A 25,810-nucleotide genomic window follows, 5' to 3' on the forward strand; every position below is an offset into this window, starting at 1 on the left:
ACTCTCCAGACTAATGGACATAGTCTTAGGCCACGGAGAACTGGAGCCGAATGTGTTCGTGTATCTCGACGACATCGTCGTCGTGAACGACACATTCGACTCCCATCTCCAATCTCTAACCGAAGTAGCACGACGTCTTAAACAGGCAAACCTGTCGATAAACTTGGACAAGTCAAGATTCTGTCTGAGTGAGCTCCCATACCTCGGGTACATATTGTCCTCCAGAGGAGTGCAGCCGAACCCAGATAGAATCGAGGCCATTGTCAACTATGAGCGCCCCAAGTCCCTCCGTTCCCTCCGGCGCTTTTTGGGGATGGCGAATTACTATCGCCGATTTATTCCCCAGTTCAGCGAACTAGCAGCACCGCTCACGAGTCTTCTTCGAAATAAACCGAAGTCACTTAACTGGAGTCCGGTGGCCACGGAAGCGTTTGGGAAACTGAAAGATAGACTGATAGCAGCACCGGTACTCGCGAATCCAAATTTCAGATTGCCTTTCGCGATTCAAAGCGATGCAAGTGATGGCGCAATCGCAGCGATCCTCAAGCAAGAACATCCTGATGGGGAAAAAGTCATCGCTTATTTTTCCCAAAAGTTGTCTCCGGCACAGCAGGCATACGCAGCTACGGAAAAAGAAGGGTTAGCAGTACTATCGGCAATAGAAAAATTCCGTCCGTATATAGAAGGAACTCATTTTGTGGTGGTTACTGATGCTTCGGCCTTAACCCACATTATGAAGGGGAAGTGGCGTCCCTCATCCAGGTTGAGTAGATGGAGTATAGAACTTCAGGGCTACGATATTGAAATTCGCCACAGGAAGGGGAAGGACAATATCGTGCCTGATGCTCTATCCCGTTCACTCGATCTGGATGAGCTAAGTACTGTGGGGAGTTCATGGTACGCGACATTACTCACTAAAGTAGAAACATCTCCATCGGATTACGTCGACTTCAAAGTCGAAGGGGGTAAATTGTACAAGTTTCTTCCTACTCAATCGGCAGTTTTGGATTATTCCTTCGACTGGAAGCTTTGTGTTCCGGAGAGCTTGCGGCCACAAATTCTCCAAAAGGTACACGAAGAAAACTTTCACATAGGTCATGAAAAACTTTTAGGAAAAGTACGCTTGAGATATTTTTGGCCGAAAATGTCTCAATCAGTTAAGAGGTTTGTGGAAAGGTGTCAAATATGCAAGGAGTGCAAACCTTCCTCAACATCACAGCATCCAGCTTTAGGGAATCCACGCATAGCAACAAAGCCGTTCCAGATACTGGCGATTGACTTTATTCAATCCCTGCCCAGATCGAAATCAGGAAATGCACATCTACTGGTGTTGCTTGACCTGTTTTCAAAATGGACAGTTCTGGTTCCAGTTAAAAAAATTTCGACTCCATTGATAATCAAAATTCTCGAAGAACAGTGGTTCTATCGCTTCTCGGTACCAGAATATTTGATAAGCGATAACGCGTCCAGCTTCTTAAGTAAGGACTTTCAGGCATTTTTAGAACGGTATAAGATACAGCATTGGGCCAATACGAGACACCATAGTCAAGCTAATCCAGTCGAGCGTCTCAATCGCAGCATAAATGCTTGCATTAGGACATATGTCCGACTGGATCAGCGACTATGGGATTCTCGTATAGCCGAAGTGGAACACACACTGAACAACACTATCCATTCATCGACAGGGTTCACACCGTATAAAATCCTTTTCGGGCATGAAATTTTGGAAGCGGGAGATGAACATCGTCAGCAAGTTGACATCCATCTACGACCTGTGAAGGAAAGAACCGAATTGAAATCAACAGTTAATAAGAAAATTCGCGAATTAGTAGAAACTAATCTAAAGAAGGCCTATGACAAAAGCGCCAGAGCCTATAATCTTCGATTTCGTAAACCTGCTCCCGAGTACCAAGTAGGCGAAAAGGTATTCAAAAGAAATTTTGCACTTTCAGATGCTTCAGCAAGCCACAATGCAAAATTTGGTCCAATGTACACCCCCTGCACTATTATTTCACGTCGCGGAACAAGTTCTTACGAGCTAGCCGATGAAAAGGGAAAGATCCTGGGAATATTCTCATCGGCAGATCTTAAGCCCGGTATTCCGCAGTAGAGCGTAGATAGACACAACAATGCAAAAAGAAAAGTAAATCAAAAAAATATCACATCTTACCGCAGCAATCCCAAAACACAACCGCGTCTGTTTCAATAGTCGCATGAAATGGACGAGTAAAACCGATGCAGTGTTTTCAATAGCTAAAATGAGTGACGTTGAGTTCGATGAGGCTTGAGTGTTGAGAAGTTTTCAAGAAGGTTTAATCATTTTTGTCTCTGTTTATCATCAACAAAATTTTTATAGCATCTCTCTCAATAGATTCAATAGTTTAAATCGTCAGCAAAGCTCAACTGGAAATAAGCGAAAGAGGAATAGAAATGATCCGTGAAATAAAAACTAGCAATGACAAATTCCAAATCGCGGCGCGTAGGTGATGACGTCTCACTTACCCTATTTTCGGATGAGTTCATCTTTAGATTACATTACGATTCCAAACTACAACACCATAAACCTTTCTCTAGAATTCATCTCATTTAACATTCATGAAACAGCATTATCGATTAACACTCGGTATGTCAGTAGTAAGAGTTTTCTTTCTTTCCGTAAGTCTTTTGATTTGACTGGGTTATTGGGAAAGAGGAAGATCCAACAACTTTTACGCGTGGATAAATAATCTCTCATGCGTATGAGAGTTCATATTTGCTAATTTCGCGCAAGCAAGATATTGGTTGTTGAGCGCATAGGGATGCACATAGAGTTCAAGTCTATTCTGAGCGGAGATTAATTAGACGGAACTTAAGTTAAAAAAAATATGATTATATATTCATATAATATATTTTTTTAGGGGGAGTATGGGGTAGTGTTACCGTTGCGAAATTCAACTCGGTAAAGTTCTTCCAAAGTAAATAGTTACTTGTTTATTTTCTTAAATTATTTGTTTATTGTTAAATGTTATTTAATTATTTCACTTATTATTTCATCAGAGCAAGATAGGTTTAGTTAATATAAAATACAGGACTCACAAGAACACAACATGTTAACACAGGTACACTGAAACAAATACACAAATTGCTGTACTAGAACGGGTATAAAAGGAACGCACAAATTAAAAAGGTATTAGTCCAGAAGTTAAAAAAAAGTGGTATAATTGGCCCGATGAGAGGAAAGCTACCAAAACTAACACTAAAAAGATCTCTTTCCGCTTTGACCGCCAAGACAGCTAGGTTGCGTATCGAGAGGACTTAACCTTACAATATAACGGTTGAACTATTAAAAGTTTAATATAAAAGTTCATTAAAGTCCGACAGCGGAAAAATACCAGTGCGCAATTGAGAAGAGCGAATCAGGTAAAAGTGAAGATCTTGGTAGTCCTCGCAGAAGTTTATCGGCCTTTTATCCACCAGGACCCAAAACTTAGGAGCATATGCTTTATGCCCTCCGGGACCAACTAGTATCGGGGAGGTTCCAATCTGGTACCGCGTTTCTGCAGTTTGGACCACTTTGGCAGACAACCACCCACCGTAATACAGGATCGAATCCCGAAGGGAATCCACTATTTGGAAGGCTGAACGGAATCCCACATCCGTTCCTGCCTGAGGAGCGGGCAAGGAATTGGCAAAGCTACCGCCAATTCTTGTCAACTGCCTAGCCACACCCCAAATACCCGTAGCGTTCCGAAGGAGTAGCGTCATCAGCAGCAAAGGCCGGCCCAACGAGACACACGCCACACAAAACACACAAGGTAATCAAATAAAAACACATAAAAATCAATTCAGTGGTAGAGTGTTGAATCCATTCCGAACAGTCCTTGATCAGCAGCATTTGTAAAAGCCGACCTTGAGGAGCTCCGTTCCTGCTCAAGATCGAGCTAGCCACAAAAGAAGGCCTTGTGTGCCCACCCTCCACTGAGTCTCCAGAGGAACGACCAGGGACTCGAGGGCTTAGGTTTGGCCCCCTCTGGTCCAGACAGTAATAAAACCAAGTTTTCAACAACCCGACCACCCTTCGACGAATACTATTGGATAGTATGAACATGTATTAGTGTTTTTCCTTCATCTAGTCAGTCGGACATCGTCCTGTAGATGGGCAACATCGAGCCCGAAACCGGTCGACAAAAAAGGTAAATTTAATTCCTTTTTCCGTTAGTAAAAACGTTAAGTGTCGTGTCCTGTAATACGTCGTGTGTTATTTGTGTAGCATAAGTTTTTACGTTTAGCACAACCAGTAAAATGAGTGATCAAGAAGGCTCCTTCTCCATTTTCGACTGATGCAGATGTGGTCAATTTGATTTTCTGTTCGGCCATCTCGGGATACCCAAGTGACCTTATGTGCTGGTCGATGGGGGAAGAGCGATCCACCGATCATCATGTTGTTGTTGCCACAAAATTCTACAAACAGTTCTCCGTTTTCGCTCATCTGTCCTAGGCCATGGCGCCCCATGATGCGCTCAAAGTCCTGATTATCGGAGCCAATCTTTGCGTTGAAGTCGCCTAAGTGGATTTGAATGTCACCCTTCGGAATTCTCTCAACCACGCTGTTCAATTGACTGTAAAACAGCACTTTCTCCTGCAAATCGGCAACGTCTGTTGGCGCATAACACTGGACCATTGTGAGGTTTCTAACCCGTGTTCTGAATCTGGCTACGATTATTCTTTCGTTTATCGGTTCCCATCTTATGAGGGCCGCATGGGCCTGCGGGCTTAACAGGAAACCAACTCCTCGTTCCCGAGTAGCATGTTCTCCTCGTATGCCAGAGTAAAGCAGTACTTGCCCGGACTGTGTCTTGTGTTCTCCAGTGTTAGGCCAACGGACTTCGCTGAGTCCCAATATCTCTAGCTTGAGGCGGCTAGCTTCTCTAGCAAGTTGAGCCAGCTTTCCTGGCTGGGCAAGGGTCAAAACATTCCAAGTTCCAATTCTAGTCCGTGTTTTCATGCTAAAAGTCGTTGCCAAAGTTCCAATTCGGTTATTTCTTCTCTCAGTTTCTGTAACAATACAAGATATCAGGAGCAGTAGGTTGTTAGCCTAAAGTCCCTATCCCGCGATGGGGCTGCCATCTTGGACTTAGCTGGCGGGAGCCGCATTTCATAAATTCAGCCGCTTGCTGCAAGACAGACGCTGTTTGAGCCGCCCCTGACCTGGAGAACAGACGCTCGGTTGTTGTTGCACGCCGCCCCTGACATGGGGAACAGACGCGTGCGGCCACCTTCTCAGTCTGCATGCGACCAAAGCATCCACCGGGGTTGGGTACCCGATCTCCGCTTAGGTTACTCGCACCCCAGCCGGCACCACGGGGAGGTAGAGATAGGTAATTAATAAAAACTATTTTGAATATGGAGTTATGGATTCAGAAGAATGAGAAACAGGAAATACAATTGAGGCTGAAATTGGTTTCTTGAGTAATATTTCATACCAGCATAAAATTTTAGATGACTTTTTTCCTTTTTCAAGAACCAAAGTGATGTGTTATAAAGTCATCGATACTAGGTTTTTGTTTTTATATTACTAAATCCGTTGACTATCGTGAGTGTTCAACATCTGTCGCATGGTTACCAACTTGGGATACTTAGAATTTGTATTCTTTAAATGAATTTTAAAGTTCACTTCTTATTAAAAATACGTTCCAAACACGAATTAAGGTTTTGTGTGTCAAGATTTGAGTTTCAATACAAAAGGATAACTGAATTGCAAATCGAAATCTACAATTGATTAGATAAGTGAACGTCATATACAGTCGTAAAATGAAATGTCTTAGGCCTAGATAATGCTTTAAAACTAAATTCCGCCGGAGGCGAGCCAATTTTCTGGCATGATTGTTAACAATTATTTTTAACCACCTTTTGGGATCAACTGATATCCCGGTAAATTCTTTTTTTGTACTGAAAATTTGAATTGAAAAAATCTCCATGGAGGGGGTTAAACCCCTAAAACCCCCCCCGTTCGCACGGCCTTGCCTCCACAATGGATTTGGTTCTAACGAATTTAGGCGAGCATTGTAGTCAATTAGTTACTCATGCGGACCTCGATTCAGACCACCTTCCAGTAACATTTTCTTTATTCCAAAGTCCCATTGAAAACCCTTTAAAATCAGCTTTTAACTTTCAAAAGGCTAACTGGGAGCGATATATGAATTTTATTGAACGTAATTTGAATGTAAACGTTCCACTTAATTCAATAGAAGATATTGATTTGGCTGTAGAAAATTTGACAATTTCAATAGTCAATGCTAAAGCCGCTTCAATACCTAAAGTTAAACATAAATTCAATCAACCTTTAATTGATGATGATCTTCAGTTTTTGATACGACTGAAAAACATTCGTCGACGCCAATATCAACGTACTAGGGATCCTTATTTGAAATTTATTTATTGCGACCTTCAAAAAGAGATCAAACGTCGTTTAAATTTCATTCGTAATGAAAACTTTGCCAAAGCAGTTGAGGACATAAACCCCTACTCAAAGCCTTTTTGGAAATTAACTAAAATTCTGAAAAAGCCCCAGAAGCCAATTCCTACTTTGAAAGACGGGGATAAACTTCTTTTAACGAATGCAGAAAAAGCTCAAAAATTAGCCCAACAATTTGAGCCTGCTCATGATTTTAATTTAAACGTTGTAAGTCCAATTGATGCTCAAATTTCCCTTGAATTTGATGATATTCTTTCTAAACAAAATGTATTTGAAAGTTCTCATGGGACAAATATTGATGAACTTAAATTGATTTGCAAAAAATTTAAAAATATGAAAGCCCCAGGGGAAGATGGGATTTTCTATATTCTTATTAAAAAGTTGCCTGAAAGCACTTTAAATTTTTTAGTTAAAATCTTCAATAAATGTTTTCACTTGGCTTATTTTCCCAATAAATGGAAAAATGCCAAAGTAACTCCAATTTTAAAACCTGGAAAAAATGCTTCAGAGCCTTCGAGTTATCGACCAATTAGTTTGCTCCCTTCTTTAAGTAAACTATTTGAGAGAGTTATTTTGAATAGAATGATGATTCACATTAATCAGAAATCTATTTTCCCTGATGAACAATTTGGTTTTCGTCATGGACATTCTACTACACATCAACTTTTGAGTGTAACTAATATGATTAACGCTAGCAAATCTGAAGGATATTCAACTGGTGTTGCTCTTCTTGATATTGAAAAAGCTTTTGACAGTGTTTGGCACAAAGGTTTAGTAGCTAAATTAGCTCGATTTGATTTTCCTGTATATCTCACCAAAATTATTCAAAATTATTTGACTAGCCGAACCTTACAAGTAAGCTATCAAAATTCATGCTCTGAAAGGACACCCATTAGAGCTGGTGTCCCTCAGGGTAGTATACTTGGGCCAATCTTATACAATATTTTTACTTCTGATCTTCCTGATGTACCAGAAGGAAAAGGTAGAAGATTATTTGCTGATGATACTTTGCTTTCAGCCAAAGGTCGAAATTTACGGGTGGTACGCAGTAGATTGCAACAAAATTTAAATTCCTTTTTGAATTACTTGAAAATGTGGAAAATGTCTCCTAACGCTTCCAAAATTCAACTTATTTTATTTCCCCATAAGCCAAGAGCTCAATTTTTAAAACCTCATGAAAATCATTCCATAACTTTTAATGGGGTTTCATTAGAATGGTCTGATCACGTGAAGTACCTGGGACTTACACTTGATCGGAATCTTACTTTTAAAAATCACATTGAAGATATTCAATCTAAGTGTAATAAATATACTAAATCTCTTTATTCTCTCATCAACAGGAAATCCAGGTTGTGTCTGCGAAATAAGATGTTAATCTACAAACAGGTATTCCGACCAGCGATAATGTACGCAGTTCCGATTTGGTCTAGCTGCTGCGCGACGAGGAAGAAGGCCATCCAGAGGATTCAGAACAAGGTTCTGAAAATGATTTAGCGGCTTCCACCTTGGCACAGCACCGAAGATCTTCATCGGATTGCGGGCATTGAATCGATCGAAGAGATGGCCAACAAAATCATCTCCAACTTCAGAGGCAAATCGATGCAGTCTTCCATCGCAGAGATTCGTTCTCTCTATAATTAGTTTTAATATAGGATAGTCTTAGTTTTAAGTAGTAAGTTTAAAATATTTTTTGACATTACAGGATGTTCTCCTACATAAAAATACTTGATTGCACTCAGCAAAATTAATGCAAATAAATAAATTATAGTGATTAATAAACTATAGGGCTCTGGACAGTTCATCATTGAACTGAACACCTAATTTAATGTAATAATGTAATATAAATGTAATGATGAATTGGTACAAATAAAGACATATTTAAAAAAAAAAAAAGACCGTTACTCAGAAATTATGATGACAAATATTGATTGGTGGCTGAATATTTAGGAAAACAAGTTTCAAGATGTTTTGAAATTTTTTGGAAAAATATTCAAATAGAAACCCAGGAAAAAGTGTGGTAAAATTTACTTACCGCCATGTGTTTCCGAGAATTGGAAGTGGTTTTGGGCCCGGAACCTCCGAATACGGCCGTGCATTTTCCAGTTTGATGGTCGGTGGAGTCTGTTGGAATGCATGCTGAAGCCGGGAGCTGACAACACCGGTTTCTCCGGTTGCTCCGGCCACTTCCATCATGTGAGGACAGGTCGAGGTGGCATAGCTGGAACTGGGAATTTTGCTGGGAGTTGGTTTGCCGGATGTGCTTGTGCTGGATTGGCTGGAGGCTTGTGTCGTTGCCGTTGCAGGACCGGAAGGAGCGGCCGACGTAACCGATGTGGATGCTAGCCTGTTGAGGCTGCGTATCAGCCGATGCCGGGTGCTGTTCATTATGTTTTTTTTTAAGTTTTCTTGAAAACGTGGGAATTTCACTTGGAGCTTATCAGTCGCTTGCTATGTTGACAGGCTGTGGAGAAGAATAAATGGATGGATTTTAGTTTAAAAAGTCTAAGAATTTCTAATGAAAGTAGAAAGTTAAAAATGTGTTGAATATTTGCTGGTTTAAATTCTGATTTTCATATATCAGACAAATTTTTTGAAGGTTTTTTCGATATCAGATACTAGTTTTGATAACTTTTAAACAAATATTTACAAAAATATGAGCGTTTGAAAAATATTTATATTTATTATATTTTCTACTGCTACTATGTATAATTGGGCAAACATGCTCAGCATAGAACAAAAAATAAAGAAGAATAAAAAAATAAGATAAAATGAATGATTTTGATAAAACTCTTTAAAAGGGACCAAGATCTCTGGAGACATTTTGATTTTGCAACCAAGGACATTGGTAAACAGATATGTAGGTACCTACATCAAAAAACCCCTTCCAAATATGAACTCATTTGGCACAACCAACAAATTCAACGCGTGGCTGTCTAGTTAGTCCACTCATCATCTGGATGTAAAATGATCTGTGAGCAGCAGAAGCGTGACAAATTATAACGATCCATTGTCGAACGGCCCTGCAAAAGTAAACTGCTCGAAAAAAAAGGAAAATTATTGAAGGTGAAACAACTTTTCACAATCTGCATCTGTTGAGTCGATTTTGATACCATTCCAGCTGGATCAGAGATTCGAGATTGCTATTTGTACTTTTCAATTTCACGTTTGAATAAATGTTTGAATTTATCATTAAAAAACATGAGAAAATCTCTCGAGAACAAAGATTCAATTTTAATTCTAAAACAAACTTAGCTTATCTGAAGACATCGATGAACGACGACGTTTCGTCGTTTATTGGTAAACGACACTCCTTACACATCCTAAACCCACTACTTGAGCTAAGAGCCCGTGACCTCTCGGCTATAAAACTGGTTTTCGCATAGCGCTCACTCAATTCATGTATGAAGTTTTCGATCCATTCATCTCTAGGCCATCGAATCGTTCCATCGTTTATTCACCATCAACATCACCACCATCAGCCTGCACTTGCAGTTGAATTCAAGGGTAAGCGACACGAGATGTATGTTTTTTTTTTCATTTGTCCGAATCCAATAAACCCAACCACCCGTTGGCGATTCGGTGCATAAAGTTTAAGGTTTGAATTCTTACCGTTGCTTGATTAATTGAAATTTTTATGTTGTTTCAACGGTTAGGAACAAATCTGAAAATAATGCTACTTTTGAAGGACAAATTAAAATTGAAAAAACTTCAGCATGGTTAGCAATGGATACAATTTCAAATAATTATTTCTAATTTCAATAATAACAATTCGAATCTGAAAATTTAGGATTCAAATTTAAAATAAAAAAAAACTATTTGAAATAAAAACTGTAAGTACTTTTTATTGTAATAGAGTGTGAACAAGTTATTTTTTAATGATAAAAAAATTTCTCACATCTTAAGCTAGTATTTAAGTTTTGATTTTCATGTAAAATCTTTAGAAAAATTAACAATAAATTTACAAATTTAACCGTTCACTGTTGTGTAAAAATGTTTTTCGGACAATCGTCAATTTTTTTTGATTTAAATTTTTTTTAATCACCAATTACCTATCTGGGTAAGCATCAAAATGCAGCCACTGTGGCTGAATTCAAAGAAATCATCGATCAAGGTGTGTGTATATATATATAGGTGGTGTAATGATATGACAAACTCCCGATTCAGCCATTTTGATTTGGCTACTATGGAGTTCGTGGAGTTTGTTTACTAACAAAGCCCTCAGCTCGAACAATTTTTCCAATGTTTACAAACAAACCCACTGAACCTCACCGCGCTCTCCTCGCCTACTTACTGACAAAGTCAGAAAACCTTGTGATTTAATAACCTTGTCATTGACTACTTTGAAATCGTAGTTTCATTCAGCTAAGAGGTTCTTCAAACCTTTGAATATAAGATGGATTTGTGCACGCTAGATTTCGTATGCAAGAAACGGTTACGTAGAAGTCTGAGATTCGCATTCCACCACTGCTTTCTGTTCGTTGAGTTCGGTTTTAACGTTCTTCTGGCAATCATCACGTTCAAGGTAGCATATATACTGTCGTAGAATAAGGAAATAGAATCGTCAATATTCGAACAACCCTAAATATTTACACCCATAGAAGAGGTTGCAAAAATCCTATGCCTATTTAGCAAATCTCTGTGCCGATAATGCGCTGAAATGTGCACTGTGCCGAAGACGGTATGTTTGAAAAACCGTAACTGGCATAAGGACTCGGCTCCCAACCAAAATGATGACCACTAAATTCAAGCGAAACAAGAAAAACATTTTATGGGATTTCCTTCCTATTGGATAATTCATCCCAGAAACAAGAAAATAAAAATTAAATCACAGCGCTGTGGTGAGAATCGAACTCAAATCACCAATTGTATCGTCTTGCCAGTCCGACATCCTAACCAGTGTACTATTCGGGCTTCATGCAGGACGAGTTATATTTGTCATAGGCTTTCTGTTACCGATCAATCACAAAAAAACGTACAACGGCGGCTTCCCGGCGTTTGGCCTCCTTTCAATGCATTCCTTTGTCTTTTGATGGAAACGGGAAAGGGAACGGGAGTGAAGGAACGGGAAACCCATTGAATGAGAACTGTGCTTTGCTTACTGCCTGCTATTACATACACACGCTACATATACACAGCTGCTGAAGCCGGGCAGCTTGGCCGGTGTTGTTTGCCGGTGAATTGAAGGAATGTGTTTGTTGTTGCTTTTGCTACATACACACGCACAGCTTAGCCGTGTTTGCCGGTTGATTGAATTAGAAGGATGTTTTTGTTGTTGCTTTTGCTACATTCACACGCACAGTGCTCGGTTCGCTGGCTGCCTGGTGTTGGCCGGTATTTATTTCCATCCTTCTTCGGCTTGTGATGCGATGGGGAGGGACGCGAAAACGTTTTTATTTTGTTTCATTCAGACATACGCAATTCGGTTGCGCTGGTAGTTTAATGCCGGTGGGCGCAAATCGAATCAGTGCCGGTCGCGTTATCTTCTTGTACCAATGATGCTATGAAATTGACTACACGCCATTGGCACAGAGGCTGAATTTTGGGTGTAGATATAGCAACCTTTTGTTTTTGTTTTAATGCAGAATAACTATTTTGGCAGAATAAATGCAAAAATAAATATTACCAGAACCAAAAATTACTGCAATTGGCGTTTGTTGAAAATGAAGTATTCAACGCATGTTTCAGTGTTGGAATCGACACAGCAAAAAAAAATATAACAATGGACAATGTAATTTCTTGAGAAGATACCGTATTAGAGATTTCTGTTGTAATAACACATCTCAACGATGTACACGTTGTAAATACGTCGTGTGCTGTAATATCACAACCTACTATGTGATATCGCATCAAGTAGTAAATGTTTTCCTCAATTGACGATTAAATTGTATTCATTTAAAAAAGTAAGAATCGGATTACAAACCTCAACTGTATTTGTTTGGCTAGTAAGTACTCCCAAAATGAAATTTTTTTGTAAGCATCCTTTAGCTTCGAATATAATTGCATTATTTTTCTTTTTTAGGAAATTCGGTCCATTTGCATCAGCGATACATAAGATATTAAAAGGTTTTGAACAGCCGGATACATCAAGACGGTGTAATATAAACCCCCCAAAGCCGTTCGGGTCAAAATGACCTGAAGCGCAGATTCAAAGCATTTTAATCATAATTCCAAGTATGTTTTAATAAAATGATTAAATTAACAAATAAATTAACGAAAAAAAAAACTAAAATTTGAGCATAGAAAATCGATTCAATGATAAATGCGATACAGCGAAGTGCTGACAAAATTGGATGTCTATGTACATATTTATGTCTATGTATTCTCAGACAATATTTCTCCAAAATGAATATTAAAAAATTTAGTGTTTTTAACTCACTCCTAGGTGAATTAATCAATTTTTCAAAAAACTATTTGTATAGTATTTTTAATGTTGGTCAATTGTCTCGAAGACACTATAGGTCTAAAACGCATAGTTTCGGCAGAAAATAGTTTTGATCGTCTTTTTTATTTTTAACCTCTGTGTGTGGAGGTCAAAATGATCATCGGACTCCCACATATTTAAACATTGTCGGATCCAGAAACTATCTTCCAGCTACTAGAAGCACTCAAATACTACAAAGTTGTCAGAAATTATGGGCAATTTAAAAATAAAAATGTTTTTTTTGGGATTTTTTTTCATTCGGAACCAACTTAGACAATCTGGTTTAACAAATTCACTTTATTTTGTTATATTTAGAAACTAGGATAAATAACCTCATCATCAAAATCTGTCAACATTTGCGGCCACGGGAATAACAACAAACTGCAAGTCAAATATCCCAGAAATGGATATTCTGCGAATAGCTTTGGAAGATTAAGTAACATTTGCTTCTCAAGTTCTGTGCAGGTATTTGATGTAATATCACAAAACTTTTTCTGCTGTATACTTTTCTCACATTTTGTTGTCAAGTCCTTATGCTATAATCTATTACAAAAGCGATAGTAATTTGTCTTTAGTACACCGAAGCAATATCTTCACTTAATAATGCTCTCCATTCTTTGTGATATTCTGACCAGGTGCGTGCGTAGGATCGGTCCATGGGGCGGGGGGTCTGAAATTCAAATTTAGCTAAAAATAATAACAAAAACTAAAAAATGCACAATAAACAAGGAACATCATTTTCTTACTCATGATTATCACAAAAACTCAAAAAATAAATTTTACTACTAAAATAAAAAAAGTTAAGATTAAATCACACTGAAAGTTTCAAATCATTATTATTTTCGGTACGCCATTGATGAATTTTTCATAAACATGTTTTTAATTCTGAACTGGAAATTTGCTTCAAAATAATTTTTAAGCAGTCTTGTTTTCAAATTTGAAATAAATATTTCCAAAACACAGATTTAAAAAAATCTGAATTCTTAAATTAACGTCAGATCAGGTAAAAAACTAACCATGATAAATTATTAGCGAAATGGTAATAATTGTTATTTGTTATTAATTTACATTTATTTTTTTTTTCATTTTAAACTCAAAGGTTGATTGAAAAATTCCGCTGTAGTGTTAAGAGTCTGAAATAAAAATTAACGCGATTTAAAATGTGAATTATTGATAAGGAAAAAAATTAAAGGTTTATGCTTCTAGAACAGAAAATTGAATTGAAAAACATAGACAAACTTATCAAAAATATTTCTTAAAATTTCAGTAGCTTGACTTTAAAATTCGATTATTTTATTAAAAAATGAAAAACGTACTGTGGCTTGTGATATAGCTCAGTTGGCAAGTCTGTTGTCTCCTGAGCCGATGTCCGCGAGTTCGAGCCCAAGAGTAAACATCGAACACAGTTGTACCGGATAGATTTTCAATAACGATCCGCCAACTGCAACGTTGATAAAGTCGCGAATGCCATAAAGATGGTAAAACGACTATAATCGAAACAAAAAAAAAAAAAAGAAAAACGTACTATAACATTCGGTAAATTCATTTGAAAATTAAAACAAAATATTAAGATTTAAAAGTTAAGTTTTTTTAAATGAAGGATTTTTTTTTCAATAAATACGTCTTACCATAATATAAACTTATTTATAGAATTTAATTGATAACTCAAAGTAACAGCGTTTTGGTGCTTATGTTTTAATTGATGATTTGGTAAATTTTTAGCGTCCTGAACTCGAATCTTTTGTCAAATTTGGACTATCACATTTAGTTTTGATTAAATCTCGCGTGAGTTTTCATTACGTCGTATGGAACATATTGAGAATGCACAGAAAACTACTGAAATAGTTATCAAAACAGCTTTAAAATTTGTATTTCACATATAGAATATGTTTTCCAGGCTACAAATATTCCAAATGGAAAGAAGCTGCAACTAGTTAAAGTAAGATTTTGTATTTTTTGTAATAAAACTGTTTGCTTACATTTAGTTTCATACGACGTGATGGAAGCTCACGCAAGATATGGAGTTTTAAAATGTGTCACTTTTAAGTGAAATCAGTCATTGATAACTGGTTAACTATCAAACCTACATTTAAGAAGAAATCTGATTCTGATTTCGCTATTAAATATACTACATTCAATTTAAAAATAATATTTTGTTTTTTAAAATTAGGAAAGGTATCATTACAAGTATTTTTGATATTGCTGCAGAAAGACAAAAAAACACAATTTATTTGAAAACTTCAAAATGATTAGATTTATGCTTTAAAAAGTATCTAAAATTTAATTTGGTTTAGAGGCTTTTAAAAATTCGTCAAATGAAGAAAAGTAAACGTATAGGAAACTTCTATTAGTTTTTCGCAGAACTCAAGATTATTTGAAGTCAAGAAAAGTTAAAAATTTTATTTAAAACTTTTATTTCAAAATGTTATGTTTTTGTTTTCAAGTTTTGCCAAAAAAGGGCTATAGTTCCTTAAATAATTTTATCCCATTTAGAAAAGTTACTTCAATAACAAAAGCTGATTGAAGAATTGCATATTAAGATTCTGGGCACATAAAAGGGTCAAAATTATATTTTAAATAATGGCACCTCGGAAAATGTAAAATTATGTGGCCTTGTGTAATTTATCAAAACCTTATCAAGTGTGACGAAGAAAAATAAGGAACACAAAATAAAATTGAGACTTAAATAGGTTTCTAGAAGAATGTTTTATATCTGCAGATTATTTTTAATGACGAAAATGTTTTTTTTAATCAATTTTTTTAGTAAAAGGGTAAAGGATTTTAGATTTCAGATTGGTTTTGCTAATTCTGTTGACCATCGTGAGAGATAAACGCCTGTTACACGGTTTCCAACTTGTCGATGGATAAAATAAGTATTCGATTGATAAATTTTGATGTCAAAATGGTTCGTTTCAAACTCTGTACTGTTACACTTCTTAATAAGAACCTATTCAAAAGAAGAGGTAGGATTTTTGTATGTTTGATTTGAGTTTCGCCGGAGGCGCGCTAAATTACTACTTGCTTTATAACACTTATTTTAAAACACCTTTTTCCAATACTCCTTGAAAATTTAACGTGGAAAAAATCTCCGTAGTGGGGGAGGGAGGAGGGGGAGGGGAGGTTAAGGAGTTTCGCACGGCCTTGGAGCTAACCACTCATGGCAACACTACTGAGTTACCACGAACTCGAAATCGAGAAAATCGATTCTGCAGAGGGGTACTTACTTTTCAGAAGTAAAACGGTTAAGTGGCACAAAAATACAAGAAACGATTTTTTTATATTAATACGGCTTCATTTTAAAAAGCAAAATCCAAACAGAAAAATGAAAAAAAAAATCGAGCGCATCTTCATTTCGATATGGGTTCTAGTATCAAATCATCATTAACAATCATCAAGGATTATTAAACATGATTGATGATCAACTCATGATTCATACTCTTAGTTCTCACTCTCATTTTTTCTTGGAGCCTGTGACAATTTTCCTTGGTGGCCATCATTGTACAAATCAAAACAAGATTCTACAATCAACTCCAAACCACAAAAATAATTTAAAAATCCGAAATTCAGAATTTCAATGAAATAAAATTTTAGAATTTAAATAAAATAGTCAGAATTACATTGGATTAAAGAATATAAATTGCAATTTCGCAGTCTCCAGAAGCAAAAATACTATTAAAGAGAATTGAGAGTTGAGACAAATTGTCAACTCTTCATAATCTATGTCCCATTTTGAGTAAATTTTTATCATTTGAAGACATTTGAGTACTTTCCAATTGACAGTCATGCTAATAAGTGTAATGAAGCGAGTATTACTTCATTTAGTGTTTAAAATGTTCGGTAAAGTTTCGAATAAGACAGAAGGGCTTTTCGAAGTATTTAATAATTAATAGAAAGAGGGATAAAATTTCTTTCACCTTTTTACTATTTTGACATAAAAGAATATGAAAATTTTCCTTTTAAATAAGTACCAATTTTTGCTAGACTTTATTCTAGCAAAGCTTCTGACAAGGTAAAAATGTTAGATTGGAACATAACGGTAAATTTTGTGATATTTAGACTAAGCTGCTCAAAAATGAATATTTTTTAGGAATATTGTCATAATGTTTTTATGTTTGAATAGCTGTGAGGTCACAAACAAACTAACAATTAAATTGTATGTGTTCAAAAAGTGTGTTTACTTTTAACCCGTTATTTTTAAGATAAATCCAACAGCTGTTTTAATCAACAAATCAGTAAGTCCAACCGAAGGAGATCGAATCAGATTACCCTCGCCTAGAGGTCGATCTTCGTTATTAAATTTAAGTCTCGAATGCATCGCAAAACAAAACACAAAACAAAACACCGTGAAGATCAGAGAGCTGCATTCAAATCAATGCCGTATCTTCTCAGTCAATCTTGGAATTGGCAAAAGTCAAGGTAACACTCTTGATTTAATTTTAACGTTTTTTCATGTCTAGCTTCAGCAAACCAGTTTTTTCATGTTACTGCAGACCTGTTTTGTACATGGTTCATTCTATGTGGGTTTTAAAAAGATTTTTTGATATAAGATGTTGTAAAACCAAGAAGTTATTGAATGTGAATTGGATAATTTGATCACTTTTTAAATATTAGAAAACAAATAAGTATCTCAAAGTGGTTTCAATAAAAAGCACCAGTTTATTCATCATTCGGAATGTTTCTCATCTTAACTGGAGAAAAATTTTAAACCTAGAGTCCATAACGACAAAATTCATTGTTGAAAGTAAGTTTTGTCAGTTCCTCGCTGATGCAGTCATTGGGCTTCAAAAGCAACACAAATAATGAGACTCTTCAACGGATATGTTGCTTTGTTAGCTAAAGCTGCGCTTCACCTTCTACGATTCACTCAGACGGCTTTAATCACTTCGTTCATGTGCAGTGCTCAACATTTTCTGTTGTTTGGATCTGTTTGCATGTTTTCGCGACACAAAACAGTTTTGTTTTACAGTTTTCGTAAAAAAAAAACTGCAATCGCAAATAGCATGTGTGTTTAATGGGATAGAAAACTGCAACCGGTGTTTCTCTTAATTGAAGTCTATCACATTCCTACCTCCGGCACCTAGTGCAATCGAAAATTTTTTTTTCTTATCAAAACCGTGAGAAATAGATTGCACTTTTGGTTTGGAACTTAACGAGTTTTATCGAAAATTAGTTGGGCTCAACAAAGTTATGGAAAGATTTTTTCGGGTTCGTCGTTTATAAATTGCAGTAGCACATTGAAGTCATTCCCTACTAGATGCACAGGATTAATCCGAAAATAACTAAACTCCATAACTGAAACATTAAATAATGACAAAATCAAATATTTTCAGTGCTGAATATGAACACAACGACCGTTGAGGTTGTGGTTTGGTTAATCCTCATTTCACTTTAGTCAGTAGTATCGAATCTCAAATTGACATCACAGAAGTAGCATCCGAACACTGAACACACCCCAGACAGTTAATAATTCCGAGCACGCAGATGTAAACTCGCAAATTCCTTCGTTCATCATCCACGGTTATCTATCGTTATGCGTTGGAGAAATAATTCAATCAACAACAGTGATCTCAGCCACTCAGAAAAATGTACGCTCGTTCGATTTGCTTAGCAAGAAACTTTTGGTTTGGTATCATCCATTAGGTAGTTATGTTGGTGATTGAGCAATTTCATTTAGCTGCCTGAAGTGGCTGTTCCTCGATACTAGAAACCCCAGGTAAATTGTTTTTTGCCGTTGTGTATTTTCTTATTTGCGATGCTCACCCGGAAGAGAGAAGATTCAGCTAGTAGTTTTCACTTTCAGTTTACTGGGGAGCGATACTAGAAGCTGGAGTTACGTATCCACCTTTTTGTTGTGTTCATGCAGATTCCAGCCTGAGGTTTCAGGTTGCAGGTTTCAAGTTGCACCAACATCTTATCCTACTGTTGCTGACGTATACTTGAGAAAAAAAGTCAAGTGGTCAGTCTTTGAGCCGGCGTCTTGTGGTTGCTATTTCATGTCAAGAGACTTTTGACTTTATGTACATTGAGCGACATGAAACTTTGAAGCTGAAGAGTCTCATATAGAAATGATTCCACCTTAGTCGATTTGTGGTCATTTTTGAACCTCTCAAATTCTGAGATCTAAAAAAATTTATTTTAATTCAAAACTTATTCATGTTTTTTCCCACAATAAAGTAACCTTGAAATAAGTCAATTTTAACTTTCAAGTTTTTATGGAAAAATTTATATTTCGTTCGATAAATAAACATTATATTTGTTTCTTCTATGGAACCGATGGTTTTGTGCCAAATGATAAATTTTGTAAAGGAAATTTTCCACTGAAAAACTTTGTCGAAGATCATAACTTTGAATCTTATTAGGTGAATATGTTATTAGCTGTTGAATAGAGGTAAGTCTTTTGGCATTGAAAAAAAATTCAATTGACATCACTGCTGGTGCCTGATGTAAGAATGCCAGACAGCCCGGTTTGTACGTGATGGCCCGGATGTTTAATACAAAATATTGAACGATCCGATCGGTTGACCGGATTTTATTGAAAAAATACCGGATTTTACCGGCTTTATACACTTTATTTGGCAAATAAAACGAAATAACAAACTGAGCTGTAAAAATATTTTATTTATGCCTCCAAAACAAAATTTTATCAGCAATTTTCTTTGCGAGTTAAAATCTGTCGATAAGTTTAAATAAAAAATGATTTTTCATTTTTTCTTGATTTTTGATAGATTTTCTGGGCTTTAACCAAATTTTCCCAGATATTTCCCAGAATTTTGATCGTCAATTTTAAAATCAAATGTCCGGATTTTGGCAGGTTTTTACATGTATAAAAATGCATGTTTTTTGAGAGAATAATTTTGCTTTAGTTTCTAAGAGTGGTTGAAATTTGAAATAAAATCCCAAGTTTCATAACGAAGTATCATGCAATTTCAATTCAGTTTGATTTAATGGAAATTGCTTTAAACCTTAATTTTTTTTAAACAATAACATTAAGTGTGAAGAACAACATTAAGTGTAAATGGAGTCAAAGTTAAAACTTTTTCCAAAATTGCTCCAGTAAGAACAGTTTAGAATCAGTATGATAAATTTAAATCTAATGAGAAATTTTAATTTCTAAATTCCATCACAGTGGAATAAATGCGTTTCTAAATTTCTATTTTTCAGTATTTGGAATCAATGTGATTGTATAGGTTTTTGCTTTTTAATTGCTATGGAAGACTTCCATAAAATTTCTGTGTTTAACAGGTTTGTGGTAAAAATAAGCAAAAAGAAAAAAAAGAATTTATTGTTCGATATCAAAATCATACCGGAAATTTTACCATTTTATTAATATTAATATTTCTTAATCGAATTTTCACCAATTTTCATAAGTTATCTTGAAAACAAGAGCTGATAAAAATAGCCTAGGTGCCGTAATCCGGGGTAAGATTGATCTCCTTTAAGAATATGATGCCTTGATGTAACATTGGTCAGTCTCTATTTTGACGGTTTTAGGGAGTTTTCTTGATTATAAAGCACCTTCTGAATTTCTGTGTTTCTTGGTTCAGATTTCTTAGCGGTCCAAAAAAAAAAACAACAACATCGCGATCCTTAATGTGTTAAAATTTAAAATCTAACAAAAATTAAAATTCAAAGATGAACAATGATGCTGCATAAATTAAGGGGCTAAACTTTTTAACATTACAAGTCAAATTTTAACTACAAAAAGAAATGAATTTTGCTTTTACTCAATTTCCGAGGCCCTTGCACTATTTCTCTTTTATTTTTCCCTTCAAACTTTACCAATTGATAGGGTTTCTAGCAACAAAATTACACCGAAACTTTATATTTACTAAGGAAAAAGTTGAACTCTCACATAAATCAATCTGTTTGCTTTTGAACGCTTTGATTTCATCAGGAAAGGTGTTTGTTTGCGAGCCTTCGAAAAAATAGATATTTTCAAATTTGGAAATGAAATTTTTATTTACATTTTAAATTTTCAAAAACAAACCAAGATTTGCTCAATTTGAAACTCAACTTAAAGGTTTTTAAACGTAGAAAAAAGTTTTAAAATATTTTAATTTTAGACTTAGTTATTGATAATTATTTGAAAAAAATTCATGCTTATTAAAATTATCCCGGTGATCAATGTTACTTCGTTTTACAGTACTTCATACTTTAAATCAGCACCCTTAAATAAGTCAAAATAAGTTCTTTAATATTTTTTGTAAATATTTGTAGCCAATTATTATTTACAAGAATTTTTTATTTTTCACGATTAAACCCTTTCGGTTCTACAAGTCTCGCATAGTATTGCTGTTTTAGAACTTGACGGTGAGTTCAGTGAATCCAGACTTATTACTTTAGGGAATGTCTTAAATTTTCAATTTAATCAAAGTTTCAGTAAATCAAATTGAGATTTCGAATTCAAAGCTCAATTCTCAGATTTTCATAAAAGTTTTATAAAAATTTGAAAAAATGATTTTAAGAGGTAGATGTTACCATTTTCTGCAACGCTAAAAAGAGGACATTTTTTCAAAAAAAAAAAAAGAAACGTTAAGTAACCAGAAACCGAGATATTTAAATCATTCAAACACAGCCAATTAGTTATGTGACTTAGATACGAGCCAGGAACGGAGTACTTTTAGTTGATTTTTTTTTTTCGAAAGAGAACAGTAAATATTTTATGATAGGCTGATAATCCACACCAACCATCATAAATTCTGGATTTAAGAAACGATATTTTCATAGGAGGAGCACATTTACTTAAAACAAAAATAATTTAAGCATATTGCCCATCACGCTCACTATTTATTACGAATAATTGATGAAACCCCCTCTTCAGTCGTACTTCAAAGAATACATTCATAATCGAATCCTACGTTTAGAACATACATACTTATTTTAAAATTTAAAAATAATACTTCAAACAAAGAATTGACAACCAAACCAAGCTAAGAAAATCCAAATAGATGTTCTCATATCCTCAAAATAATAACATAGGACTAAAATGCAAAATTCAATGTTAGATTTAAAATACAATTCTCTTTTACAAGTATAAGTACTAAAAAAATATCTCACCTATGTTTGTCTAAGTTATGAATTGTAGATACATTAACGAGAGTTTGGCTCCTTAAAACCAGCGGTTCGAGCCGTTTCAAATAAACGAATTAATAAATAAATTCTTAAAAAAATGATGAGAATATTCATAAATTTTGTTTTAAATTTTGAAAGAATAAAAATCAAAATTAAATAATTCCTTCGTACATATTAAACTGAAATCGTTAATTTTAAATCTTAAACTGAGCTGGAATTAAAACTCACAATTAAAAAAAGATGTATTTTTCAAAATCCAGAAATCACATTATCAAGATATAAACTTACTTAAAAGAAAAACAAAATTTTAAAATTAAACTGAATTTAAAATAAATTTTTGGATGGAAAAACTCTTAAATTTTTATTTCAGATAAAAACTGTTGATAATCTGAATTCAAATCAAAAAGTTATAAAGTATAGAGATCTAGATCGGTTCACAACTTATATTAATCAAGTTTAATAATATAATTAGTAATAAACCGAATATTTGCTAGGTCGGCGGAATACCGCCCAAAAACCGTTAGACTGAATATTCGGCTACCCGAATAATTGAGCTAAGTATTCAGCCAAATAAGTTGAAAAGGCAGAATATTTATTCATAAAATTTATAAAATTACATAATTGTCAAATTTTTCACAAGATTTTGAAATTTTTTTAAAATATCCGAAACCAATGATGAAAAAACTACACAATCATTAAACATTTATGGTTTTAGTAAAACATCTTAGGTATATCTTTCACTGTAGATAGTTTTAAACTTTGATTATGATTTTTAAATTGTTTTCCTTGAAAGTTAACGAAGATTCATATATTATTACAGCAAATGTCATGTAAAAAAGTTGTACACTAAAAATTAAATATTTTTCCTTAATTAAATGAAATTCAGAATCAGTTGTTTTCTCTTTCATGTAGATTAGTTAGCTCAACAGTTATCAATGACAGATTTCACTCAACACTGATTCATTGTTAAACTTTTAAACTTTATATAACCAAAACTAGAGGCGATAAACAAAATCTGAGTAAATATTCGAGATCAGGATGCCAAAATCTACCAAAAGAAAAACACAGTTTCTGCCCTTATTTCAGTTTTTACCAGAATATTTCAAATATTCGGAGCTTGCAATTTTCGACTACATGCACTTGGAAGTTTTAAAACGTTTCAATTAGTTTTATTTTTCTAAATCATCTTTTTTGAATCGATCAAGACTTTTTTGTTTATCTATGAAAAGCGACTTTAAAGCAGAATTTCAATACTTTTGAAGTGCAATTTTTTTCAATATTTACAACAAAACATGGAATTCCAATAATTTTGAATATTTTTTAATAAATACCGGATTTATTGTGCATTTTTGGTATTGTTATTATTATTCGATGAATTTGAATTTTGAACTAACAACTCCCCCCTTGACCCGCCTGGAACGGGACATTCGTACGGGCCTGCAGGAACCCATTTTTATGGGTGATATGCGCCTTAAAAGTGACTAGTCATCTGACGTCCTTTAAGTTTTTGGTAACATTTTGAAAATCAGAGTGACTCCTACTTAATAAATATCTTGTACTTCATCTGGTAATACCATCTGGTTGAAAATAATCGACTCGAAATCATGAGAGCCGTTAATATGAAAGAAATGGAAGAAAATTGAAATAATCAGTTTTGTATTTTTATTAAAACTCGAAAGAATATTCAGCAGAACATACCCTTTTCCGGAAAAATTGAAAACGTCAGTACTCGGTATTCGGCCGTTGGCTTAACCCACTTTTTGGTACATCTCTAAATATAATAAATGTCGAAATCTATTAATATTGAAAATCTGAGCCCCAGGAAATTTTTTTATTGAGCATAGATTTTTGTGAAAAATGTGCAAAGTTATTGGAAACAAAACTTCTATTTCTACATTTTCAAATATCAATTTTAGAATGTAAACTTTTTCTGATAAAAAACCGAATCTTGAGAACAAAATCTTAAGAATAAAAAGTTTTCTAAATTTTTTAAGGTCATGAGAAGTCATTTTCGATGTCTCGTCTCGGAAACTGTGTCAACTGCAAAGACAATTTCGAAATGTGAGTTAGTTTTACTTATTTCATAATGTATATATGCCAATAATGACTGTTTAGGCATGGTACTATAGAATGGTTTTCGATCCAAAATTGAATCTGGTTCAATACATTTTTGGGTTTAACGATTTGCTAGGTTTTGCCCCATCTCCTTAATCCACCGTCTTTTTTTCTTTCGATTGCAACGAGGTCACTTTCCGGCCATTGCCTTTTTAACTTTCGTTTTATTTTTATTTTCAACTTTCGATAAACACATCAACCACATCATCATTAGCAGCAACAGCAGCACCGCCAGAAGTTTGTGAGAGTTTTGCGCAATGTTTCTACGATCCTCCTTAAGGCAAGGCGCGCTCAAACACGGTAAAGATACCTCTAAAACCAACTAGGTGAGGTTGCCAGCTGTCAAGAAAGATTTCGTCACCCCGCGACACGACATACACACGGATTCGGATGTGGCCAGCATTGATCGCGGCTGATCGCGTTGACTGACACAGAACTCTTGCACCGTAACCTCAAAACGCACATTCAACCACATATCTGCTAGCATTGATCAATTGGGGGCCACACATCATCGATGTGGAGATGTGGAACTGACACTAAAAAAAACACCATCGCGTACTCGTGAATGAAAAATCTGACACGCGCGCACCTCTAAGCACAAGTTTAAAAATCAGAAAAACAGAATCACACCAGCCAGCCTGCAAAAACCAATGAAACTCTAAAGCGATCATTCGCAGAGCCGTACCTATTAAATAAAATATTTCCACTGCTGGGGCACTTCCAACAAACTGGCACTCGATGATGGCCAATGGATCCGGTCTGAAGAAGGAGGGAACTTTGAAGCACGAAAACGGAACACGAATATTGGCCCCGAGGCTCTTGATAAGACACACACAAGAAGAAGGGACAATTTAGTAAGAAATACCGACACCGGAGACTTGAACGACCAAGCGCGTTCGAACGCGACGAACTCTGCGACAAGACTGAAATCCGAGAGGGAGCCGGAATTCCGAAACCTAGCTGAAAGATCTTGGCAGCGATTTTCCTCCACTACCATACGATCGACTTCCCCTGGAAACCCGTCAGCAAAAGTAAACGATAAAAAACCAACAACTTTTGCGTCAATTCTTCCGATCGGAAAAAGAGTCTGCTGTCTGCCGCTGATTGCCAAGAGAAGGTATTTTTTCGATTCCGATTTCGATGCAGCGAAGCCGGCTGCTGTGTGTTCGAAATGGCACTCTCTCTAAGAGATGCTAAGTACTTCTCGTGAATTTGCGTGTGAGACTTTGCAGAAGTGCTCAACGCGTGTTTAAAGCCAGTCTCAATATAGTTTGAAATAAATTTGGAACTACTAAAACCTAATACATATTATTAAGGACTCAATAATCAATTGAGGATATTTTACGCAAGGGCGAAAGTAGATGTAAGTCACAGCGTAAGGGTATGATTTAACGAATGGCAAATAAGCTTAGCTGAAAATGGTATAATTGCGAAAAAAAATGATTTGGGAAATAATTCGCATACCTGACCATGTGCTATTAACATACGATACCTTTCGTTTTTTGTTTGTCGCTTGATTGTTACATTTAGAAAATTTACTTTGAAATTATAATTAAAATAAATAATACACTATATACGAAATTCAAGACGACACTCTGAGGAACTTCAAAAGATCGAATATTGCTCCTAAAATTGCTTTACAGCTCTTTTTTGAATTTTATAATTCTCTTTTCGGAATTCTTGAGTATTTTTCATGTATAAGCTATATAAACGAAACACGGACAAGGATTAAAATAAAAAAAAAAAAA

General features: G+C 35.3%; 1 protein-coding gene across 2 annotated transcripts in view; it reads right to left on the reverse strand.

The window, feature by feature from the left end:
• Positions 1-24,973, reverse strand: part of LOC129754451 (probable cytochrome P450 301a1, mitochondrial) — a 66,692-nt gene extending 41,719 nt beyond the window's left edge. The window contains exons 1-2 of one of the 2 annotated variants that reach the window (XM_055750538.1): positions 24,748-24,973; positions 8,487-8,915 (exon numbers count right to left, since the gene is read on the reverse strand). In XM_055750538.1, the coding sequence (XP_055606513.1) occupies positions 8,487-8,839 (353 nt within the window). In that variant the 5' untranslated portion in view covers positions 8,840-8,915; positions 24,748-24,973. Of the gene's footprint in view, positions 1-8,486; positions 8,916-24,372; positions 24,680-24,747 lie in introns of those variants that run through there. The other variant, XM_055750539.1, reaches the window with a different exon arrangement.
• Positions 24,974-25,810: the final 837 nt, after the last annotated feature.

Source organism: Uranotaenia lowii, chromosome 3, assembly GCF_029784155.1.
Source record: "Uranotaenia lowii strain MFRU-FL chromosome 3, ASM2978415v1, whole genome shotgun sequence".
In the NCBI taxonomy this organism is placed as follows: Eukaryota; Metazoa; Arthropoda; class Insecta; order Diptera; family Culicidae; genus Uranotaenia; species Uranotaenia lowii.